The sequence below is a fragment of the Silene latifolia genome, chromosome 9 (genome assembly GCF_048544455.1).
Source record: "Silene latifolia isolate original U9 population chromosome 9, ASM4854445v1, whole genome shotgun sequence".
NCBI lineage: Eukaryota > Viridiplantae > Streptophyta > Magnoliopsida > Caryophyllales > Caryophyllaceae > Silene > Silene latifolia.
This window is the reverse complement of record NC_133534.1, coordinates 149271271-149281757: the sequence shown is the minus strand read 5'-3', so window position 1 is coordinate 149281757 and position 10487 is coordinate 149271271. Positions and strand designations below refer to the sequence as shown.

At 32.6% G+C, this 10487-nt stretch overlaps 1 protein-coding gene across 2 annotated transcripts in view; it reads left to right on the top strand.

The window, feature by feature from the left end:
* The first annotated feature begins 850 nt into the window (after positions 1-850).
* Positions 851-10487, top strand: part of LOC141600148 (myosin-15) — a 32869-nt gene continuing 23232 nt past the window's right edge. The window contains exons 1-4 of one of the 2 annotated variants that reach the window (XM_074420334.1): positions 851-1272; positions 3011-3154; positions 9050-9195; positions 9342-9498. In XM_074420334.1, the coding sequence (XP_074276435.1) occupies positions 1141-1272; positions 3011-3154; positions 9050-9195; positions 9342-9498 (579 nt within the window). In that variant the 5' untranslated portion in view covers positions 851-1140. The remainder of the gene's footprint in view (positions 1273-3010; positions 3155-9049; positions 9196-9341; positions 9499-10487) is intronic. The other variant, XM_074420333.1, reaches the window with a different exon arrangement.

Sequence of the window (10487 nt, the reverse complement as noted above, 5' to 3'; positions counted from 1 at the left end):
ATTTACTACTCATATGGAAGGTTACTATCATAATAGTTGATTATTATATATTTAAATAAATCTGAAATATTAGATTAGAATATTATTTAAGAGCAAACATTATTATTTACTAATTAAATTACAAATTTAATGAATTATGGAATGTTATATTTTTGGAAATCAATTGATTTACTTACCTTTTAATAGTTTCCAAAATATAACATATACTTATATATTATATTTATGTATGTTAAATAATTAACATATTTATACTAATTAGTACCATAAGTGGGACCCGTTTATTTTAAGGAAACTCGCCATATTCTAATATTTTCTAAATTTATATTTTTAACCAAACATATATAATATTTGCATTGAAGTCCCTTGTTCAGGTCCATCACACGGCGCTAGCGATTTAAAACTATATAGTATAATTAATGTGTATAGATTTATTTAATTGCATGAAAGTCCCTTGGTTTCTGGAATTAATATATAGTATTGATTGATTGATTGATTGATGTGTAAATATTAGAATTGTCCCACATCAGAAAAAAATCCAATTTTTGTGAATATATATTACTTATAAATAGTAGAATTGTCCCACATCGAAAGATTAGTATAAGGTGGGGTGATTATATGATTATAAATAAGAGTTAACCCACGTATATATTAATCTTTTATTTTTTTTGAAACATATATTTTAATAATATGTAAACAAATCATTAGACATACAATGTAAACATTAAACGCTTATAATATTTTTTTTTTGCATTATAAATAAGATAATTACCCTGTTGCAAAGCACGGGTATTCAAACTAGTACATATAATAAAACCGTACCGTATAATTTTGCTCAGTCCTATTAGGGTGCATTTTGAAAGGTGGTGGTATAGTAAGAAAAACGTAGAAGGAGAGTTGGCGGTGAAGGTGTCTGAAACGATACCAATTGGGAGACGTAGACTGATAGAAGAAAGACCTCTTCCTTGTACTACTTGGTGTCATCTCCTCACCTCTCCAACTCACGTTTCCTTCTCTGCTCATTCGTTCCGTGGGCGGGAACTCGACTTGACTTTCTCTCTCTTCCTCTTCCTCTTCCTCTTCTAGGGTTTATTATCCCTCCAATTAAACCCCCAATATCAGTGCATATTCTAGGGTTCTAAGATGAGTATCGCCACTCTTCGTAAAGGTGCTAATGTTTGGGTTGAAGATAAGAACTTGGTTTGGATTCCTGCTCAAATTATTGCTTTTCTCCCTAATAATCAAATTCAACTCCTTACTTCTTCTCGAAACAAGGTCGGTATTGTATGCCCCCCTCCCCCTTTTTTCAATTATAATTCTTTTGAGTTAGATGACTTGTGGAGTAGTCATTCTTTTGGCTGTCCATCTTTGCTCGAATCGGTTTTTCTGTAAAAAAACAATTATGGCCCGGGAAGACATGAATGTGCATTGTCCAAAACAACGGAAATACTGTATTTAGTTTAGCACTAAGACCCGATTATCAAAGAATTGCATTATATTTCATGTGGATTAGTCCAAGACCCCAAATATTAAATGTATAGGTGTAATTTGAGTTTCATGGCCATCATGGGGATTAGATTCTTCATGCTGTAAATATATGACATGACTTCTATATGCGTTGGAGGATCATTAATGGTATTTTAGGATATGAACCTGTTAGGTTTTGGGCGCGATACACAGCTTTCTGATATCCTGCCTATGAGGCGAAGCCCATTCTTAGTTTCACTAGGAGCAAATAAATTGCTTTAGTTAAGAGCTTACTTTTAAGAGATGCCCACCCAATCAGGCTATAATAATCCGTCCACGCCAGGCGGGGCGTGCCTACTATATTGCAAATAAACTTGCCTTTTTCAAAATACATTGTCCAACAATACTTTTTCTTTGGAATTTAATGAGGGCTAACACGTGACGATGTAAAAGCTAGGTATAACGGGGCAAAGGGAAGAAGTAGAATCAAAATATATGGAAAGCTAAGTAGTGCACTAGCTGACGCTTGATGTAAAATTCCTGCATCAGTTTTTTAAACTATGGTTAAGAGGTCTAGTGGCTTACTCTATTTTAATCTTTTTATGGTATGTTTAGTTGGTTTGAATACAAGTTTAGATTTAAGAAGTTCAATTAGCTGTAATTTTCTCCTTTGTCTTGGCAAGGGGGGTGATTTGGACCAAATGAAGCTGAATGAGAAGTGTAATCAACAGATATACTAATTTTTGGGATGCCTTGTATTGTGCCAAGTAGTTGTTTTCATGTCAATAGTTGTTTGGGAGTGTGGAAGACATTTACTCAAAACTCCCTTTGTCATCGTGTTTAGTTTACGCTTGCTTTTGGATCGACTTTTATGTAAGCATGGGCACGTGGGGGTAAATATTTTAAGACTCAATCTCCATTCTCCGCCACACAAATTGCATTGAAGATGGTTTGGAAAAGAATGGTATATCTAAAAAGGAAACATAAATTATTGGTGAGGACAAACTAAAATGAAATACGTAAACTATTTAAGTGGACAGAGGGAGCAAAAGCTATTTTTCTATCACTACAAGGTACAAATTCCTAGACCATTGAGAGTGTTCAAGGTTCCTTCCATTTTAGCGCTGGGCTACATTCATAGTGTAACATTGGTGAAGGCTTCAGTTCAATTAAAAACTATGGTGAATGCTTCAGTGAGTTTGCCTTTACAGTTGAAATAAAGGGAGTGTTCAAATGCTAATTTTTGAATTGTATGTTTGAACTTATCTTGTAAAATTTATTTTACATCACGTTTGAAACCATTGTCAATGTGACATTATGTTATGGTATTGTGGCTGCATGTAGGGATCATCTTATAGTTATTTTGGCTTTTCTTCTGAGCTAAACAATGCGTCACTGTTTATTAAGATTTTGGTTTTTGATATTTCTTTTTGTTGCAGGCAAGTGATGTTCTTCTAAGCACTTGCATCTAGTTGTTCATTGTCACAATAGGCAGTAGATTTAGTCCCTAAGCTTACTTTGATGGCACTTTTTCTCCACTTGCCAGGTTCTCTCTTCTCCACAGAGGTTACATTTAAGGGATCCAGATGCAGATCTTGGTGGAGTTGATGATATGACCAAATTGACTTATTTGAACGAGCCTGGAGTTCTATACAATCTAGAGAGACGATATGCATTGGACAACATCTACGTAAGTGAACTGGCTGATTTAATTTTTTACACTCTTATTCCTGTAGATGCCGTGATTCTTGTCTGAATCACATAAACCTTACTGTTCTCTAATAATAGTCCATAGTTTGTTCTCTGTAAATTTTTTATTCAGCCACAACAAAAATATTACCTCAGTAGTTATTAAGACTAACATAATTATCGCTATAAATAAGAACCAAAATTGCAAAGGTAGTTATTAAGACTAATTTAATTTAATAGAAGTAAAGTGGATCGAGCAAATAGCCAAATTCGAAAGAAAAATCATTATTAATAGTCCAAGACCATACATATTGATAAATGGAATTAATATTTATTTGTTGAATTGCCAGCGTCATCGAAAAAATCATAGCTATAGTTAACAAAGAAATACTAGAAAAAGCCGCATCCACCGAAGATTTTTTGTTGTTTAGTCCCACTTCTAATTAAGAAAGGAACTCGAAGTGGAATGAAGGGTATATATAATAATTTTTTGTTGTTTAGTCCCACTTCTATTTTTTTTTTTTTTTTTTTTTTTTTTTTTTTTTTAAATAGTCATCTTTTGAAAGAACTCCATTAAAAATCACGATATATAATAACACTAAACTAATATACATAGATGTTGAATTTTTTTAATATTCAAATCAAGAAGTTCTTATTGGTCAAATAAAATAAAAAAAATTGTTAATAAAAATGACTACTTGGTTTTTAGTAAGTGAATTTGAATATATAAAATGGAGAAAGAAGATAAAAAAAACTTTCCTTTATATTTAAATAATTTCTAATCCGTCTACAGACTAAAATTACTAACTACGAGTATTTACTAAAGCTCTAATGATACAAACAAATTAGTTTATTCTAAAATTAAGTTCGGAATTATTATCCTGCTGTACACAAAATTTTTGGATTCTTTTCCGGTCCAGGGATCATAGAAGAGTTTGCTTTTGCTAATCTCCCATATGATTATTATTTAATAAAAAATTTCTAATCATACAAAATTTGGTTTTCGTCTAGAATATAAATACATAGATAATGAATAAGAAACAAAGATTTTTTTAAACAATAGATTTCTTTCACAACAAGCTACAACAATGAAGAAAAAATTAAATTCCAAATGGCAGTTCCAAAAAGCGTATTCGTAAAAATTTTTGGAAAAAGAAGGGGTATTGGGCGACGTTAAAAGCTTTTTTCGTTAGCAAAATCTCTTTATATTGGGAATTCAAAATGTTTTTTTGTACTGAAAAAAATTACTCAAAACTTGGAATAATCAGAATGGACCTGATTAAAAAAAAAAAAGATCCTAACGGCACAAATTAACATCCTAAGACCTAAATTATGACGAAATTTAATTTTTCATTTCCAATTTTAAAAATTTTCGTCATAACTTGAAAATGAAATTAATATTTTTTGTATAAAATTTATATTAATTTTAAAATTTATTAATGTGTATAAAAAAATGTGACTTTTTCTTATGATAGGTAGAAGAAGAGCTCTTATGGCAACCAAAAAGGGTCCTTTTCTCAAATTTCAGAAAAAAAAAAGATATAATCATCCTCGTTTTTAGTTTATTTTTTAATTTCTAAGATGGGGAGTTTTTTCCCATCAACCCATTTGTTTTGTCACAACAAAATTCTCAAAGTTTTTAGGAATTTTAAAATAGAAAAGGAAGAACTTTTCTTATATGACATGTTCAGTTCAATATTAATATTAAATTGTTTTGTTGAAATATAAAATAATCTATAGACAATGAAAATATATCCTTTTTTTGGATATATAAAATACTGTATCCATTTAAGAAAAAGTCTTTGATGTCGTATTTCAAATGTGATCGAAAAAGTAGTGTTTTATGGGTTCACATTCATATGTTATTTACTAATTTAGAAATCAGATAAAAAATGAAAAGAAAACGAGAAAAAACTTTTTTGCAGTCTACCCCGGGGTGAGAGACAGAATATTTTATTTAAAAAAGTTCCAAACCTAAAGAACACGACAATCAGTTGTCAAATCAAAGTAGCACTATAAAATTTACGTAAAAACATTTTTAGATGTGCGAATTATCTTTTATTTATCAAATTTATCTTTTTCTGAAAAAAAAAGAATTACTCTTTGATGATTGAATTAAAAAAATACTATTATGATTTCAAACAAACTGCTCAGGTGAAGTTGGTAGACACGTGGGAGCTGCAAACTAAGATATGAATAAGTATGTAATTGTTGGGATAACTAAAGATTGGTTGTCTATTTTTGTTCGGTTTCTTGTTTTTTGCTAGGCTTCTTATTGCTGCTTGCAGTCAATCAATTTTTTTGGTGTAACAATACTTCTAATCCACAATCCTTTATTCAAATGTATCTACTTGTATCACATACTCCCTCCATTTCTTTATATTCAAATGTATCTACTTGTATCACATACTCCCTCCAAAAGTAGGGCGCCTCACGTCTAAAAGCTTGCGATTTGCGCCTTATTGCCTCAGCCACTTAGCGTCTCTTCAAACTAAGCTTTCAAAGTGGAAGATATTAAAGAAATTGAGGGAGTATATCATGATGTCAATACCTGTCTCTTGCCCGGCTATAGGTGGCTCCTTGGCATAATTGAATCCAATCAAGTGGTGATCTCAGTTTTTTGGGCATGGGTCAATCTACTCTTGTAAATCGGCTATATTACTTTTTCACATACCGACTTTACTTTTTCACACACTTTTTCATTAACTTTCCATCTACTACGCTTAAAACCTAAGCAAATTAACTCATTTGAAAATTTTCCCTAAAATCTAACCTAGCTGCTCCAAAAACTTGAACAATGGATCCTAAATAACTTGGAACAATGAATCCTACTTCCCAAATTAGTGAAATAATTTACTTGTTTATCGTTATTAATATTAGTGTTTTTGTATATTACCACCTATTATGTCCTAAAATTTACAAATAACCACTTAATATGTCGTTTTTTTACTAATAACGACCATAATTCCAACTTAGCTAACAAAATTAACACGTAGTTTTGAAAATGTTGACGATTTTACTTAAACCCAACCTTTTTACGACTCTACGACTTAAACTGAACTATACAACCTAAAGTACCCTTCATTATTACGCCCTCCCCAACTCACACACTCTTACTTTTACTCCCTTAACACTGCCATTTAATTAAACGGAAAATCCCCAATTCAACCTCTCAAGAACCCTAATTCTGATTCAATCCAATCAATTGAAAAATCCATTCAATTTTAGTGAAGGCCATCAACGAAGGTTCCTAAATTTGTTAGTTTTGCATCATTTGCAGGCAATTTTTCTAAATTAATTTGTAGTTTCAATTTAATCATTTCATAACAAGAATCTTAGCTTGAACATCATGACGCTTAATGTTTGTTGGGACTAATAAACTCTAAATTCCTAATTTGTTAACTTTGATGCTTAAACCTTATGTAAGATTTCTGAGTTTGTTTGTCGTTTCACATTTAATGTGTTTTTTTTTTTGTCAGTTTCACATTTGATGGTAGATACTACCATGGAGGTAAATTTGAGACTAATAATAAGGGTTCTTCGTGAAATAGAGCTAAATTACGAAAACTTATTTCAAAAAGATGCGAAATGCACAAATTAAGGTTCTTTGTTGATATTGATTTACAATTTTCTTCGCTGAAATTAGAGTTTACGAAGATTCGTTAATTGGGGGCATCCTTGATTGAAAGTTTTCTTTGCTGAGCATGTATCTTTGATTGACTCAGAAATTAGGGTTTTCTTTGTTCATCATCTATCCTTGATTAATTAGTGTTGATTGGTTTTGGGGACTTTGTTTTGTAGAAATCCTATTAGCCTGACTAAAGATTACAATTGGGGGTGGGGAATAAAATAAGGATAAATTTCACTTAAGTTTATGTCATTCTCTAGTTAAAAAGTCAAGGATTAAGAAAAATCGGCATCGGAAATAGAATTAGGTGTGAGTTTTGCTAGTTGAGTTAGAAATAAGGTGGTTATTGGTATTAAATGACATGTTAGGTGGTTCTTTGTAAAATTTCAGTGGTTATCAACAAAAAGCCTTAATAATGTAGGGCGAGGGATTATGAATAATTTAGGGGAAACTCGTAATTTAGGGGAAACTCGTAATTCTGTCACATTTCTCAAGAGCACAAAAGCACATTCTGAATAATGTAGGGCGAGGGATTAACCTCAACAATGCACAGGTCAGAACAAAGTAATCATACACCAATCATCAAAGTCTTGCACTTTAGGTTATTTGTAGTGACCAAGATTCCTAATTGACTGAATTTATACAGACAACGCTATTACAATTCTTTAGCATTCTTCACAATCCATATAAACTCAGCCGTTGTGGGTTGGTGTTTCGGCGAAGGTGTTCGGCTGGTTGTTTTTTTTTTTTTTTTTTTTTTTTTTTTTTTTTTTTTTAAATCATCATTAATGATGGGAAGGGATGGGTAATTGGTTGAGTGAGGGACATGGAAAAAAAAATGAGGAGGGTAAAATCGTTAAAAACGTTTGTGAAGAGTAATGACTAATGTGTGTATGTGATAAAGCACAACCCTTATTTTTCCATTCTAAAATGTATACTTTTTTTTAAGATATTATTAAAGAAAGTACTAAATAAAAGAGTGCAAGTGGGGTCTACATTAGGAAAAAGACAAATTCCATTAGATTGAAAACTTTACAAAGACTACCATCACTCCCGCCATTGCATCCACCAACACTGCTGGGAGCTTTTCCATGATTAAAATTATCGAACAGCTAAAATATCTTGTCGAAAATACTCCTTTGATCATTTTTGCAAAATAAATAAATGAGGGAGTAGATCCGTGTAAAATGGATAGAGATTTTCGAATTAAAGCAAGATAGGCAAAGTCAAGAAGGGAGGAAGTGATGGGACGTGAAGAGAGGAAGTGGCGAGGTTGAGGAAGGAGTGGGAAAGGGTAATTGGGTGTTTTTTTGGGGAGGGGGTGGGTTAGAATGGAGATAATGAGAAGGTGTCGGGGTTGAAATGGATGATTTAACGGGTGTCTATGAAGCAAGTAAAGGCCAGAGATGGCGAGAGATTCGTGGCGCTGATTGATGGGCGATGGTTCAGTGGTGATGGGTGAAAAGAGGAGGAGAGAGTGGGCAATTGTCGATTGTTTAATTATTAGGTTAATATCATTAGTAGGGATGTATTAAAAGACATGGTTAGTGGGTTAATACATAATGGAGTAGTTTGTGAGGTGAGCTCAATGATGATTTTGGCAATGTCATGTTTGGTAATTATGTACGTATTACTCGGACAACTTGGTAGGTTTCGATCTAAAAACTTCCCAGAAATGGAATGAAAGAGAAGCGGGAAGAAAAAAGAAAGTAGAAGGATGAAGGGAATAATCTGGAAGATTATTATAGGTAGAAGATACCGGAGGATTATAGGAAGAAAGTAGAAGGATGGAGGGAGTATTTTAGGACGATGGTCATAGTTGCATCTCATTTTGCTTCAAGGAGTATAATGTGTGAACCTTTATTCTTTTGTTAAAGCAAGCTTGTATCTGAACTTATGTGTGATTAACTTGTTCATCAACAAGAAAATACGTATATTTGGTTAGGGAGGGGGATGCATGTTTTTGTCATAAACAGAAATATAGGAAGAAAATAGAAGGATGCAAGGAGTGTTTTGGATACTCATAGTTGGCTCTCGTTTTGCTTCAAGGTGCTTAATGTCTCGATCTTGTATTCTTTCGTTTGTGCAAGCTTGTATATGAACTTTTACCTGTTTTTAAGTTAAACATCAACTAGGAAAGATATATCTTAATTTTTTTGGGATAGGAGGTGGTTGCTTGTTCTTATTCCAGATTACAACTGGGGTAACAGTTGTCATATTTGTTGTGTTTGTGTTTTGTCCTGACATTTTCTTTTTAATTGGTCTCAGACTTATACAGGGAGTATTTTAATTGCCGTAAACCCTTTCACTAGACTTCCACATCTTTATAATGCGCACATGATGGAGCAATATAAGGGAGCACCATTTGGTGAGCTAAGTCCTCATGTCTTTGCTGTGGCTGATGTGGCATATAGGTATCTTCTGACAGATTTTAACTTAGTGACTAGTATAACCTTTGGCAGTGACGTTGCTGTCTTTGGATGGTCTTTAACAACATGATTTCTGAAGTTATTATTCATTGACTGATCTGCATGACTTTTCGACTGGTACTAAAATGCAGAGCAATGATGTGTGAAAAGAGGAGTCAGTCTATATTGGTCAGTGGAGAAAGTGGAGCTGGGAAAACGGAGACGACAAAACTTATTATGCAGTATCTTACTTATATGGGTGGGCGTGCTTCTGGTGATGATAGATCAGTTGAACAGCAAGTTCTGGAAGTATGTCTTCAGTTAGTCTATTGGCATCTCTTATGACAGTGAAATTTCTTTGTTTCAGGATGTTAGTGATTGTTATATTTTCAGAGGAAAAAAAATTACTTCTTTAAACCTGGGTAGAGCAATTGAACTTGTACATTGCATAGTTAGGTCTCGAGACCTCATTAGAGGCATTGATCTCAACATTTAACGACATAAAATTCTATAAAGGGATATAGTCTAGTTTATTTTTTATATATGTGTGCCTATGCAATCTGTTTAAAGATGTCCTTTAATATTTAGCAAGTAATTTCAGTTCTCACAATTCAGTTCAACCATGAGATGATGGCCTATTTTTTATACTTTACTTTATTTGACGAAGGAACGATATATATATCATGTCACGTGTAAAGGATGGAATGATTAGTAAATATCGTCGTATTTGTGACATTAGTTACATTATTCTGTCTCTTGACTTTTCTGATGCCTTTCTCTGTCTTTTTGTTTTTGCCCTCTTTTTAAAGGGGAGTCACCATGTTGGTGCCTGGCTTATTTAAGATTTTTTTAATCGATGAAATAAGCAGTTAATGGCTGACATCTCATCTTTATGGAGCATTACTATATTTAAGTAGTGTGAGATTTATTTATTAGCTATATGTAAGCATCATTCGCTCTATATTAGTAAAACCTGTTTTTTCTTTCAGATTTTCTCTATCTACGCTTTCCTGATATGTCTCTAACATTTTAGTTTGCCTTTTGGTTTAAATCTGACTTTTTACTGTGTATGTATGCCCAGTATCGTTTTTTGAAAATACGTGATGCTCGGCTGGTGTCTTACCATATGTATCTTATTCATGAGTTTGCTAAATCCAAATTAGTTAGACCTGATAAGATATTTGCAGTGTTAGCAGAGATTCTAAATTCTAAATATGCAAACTGGAAATGTACTACTCAATAGGAACCATGTGGAAGTAGTGGACATATGAGACACAATATGAATTTTTTTTATTACT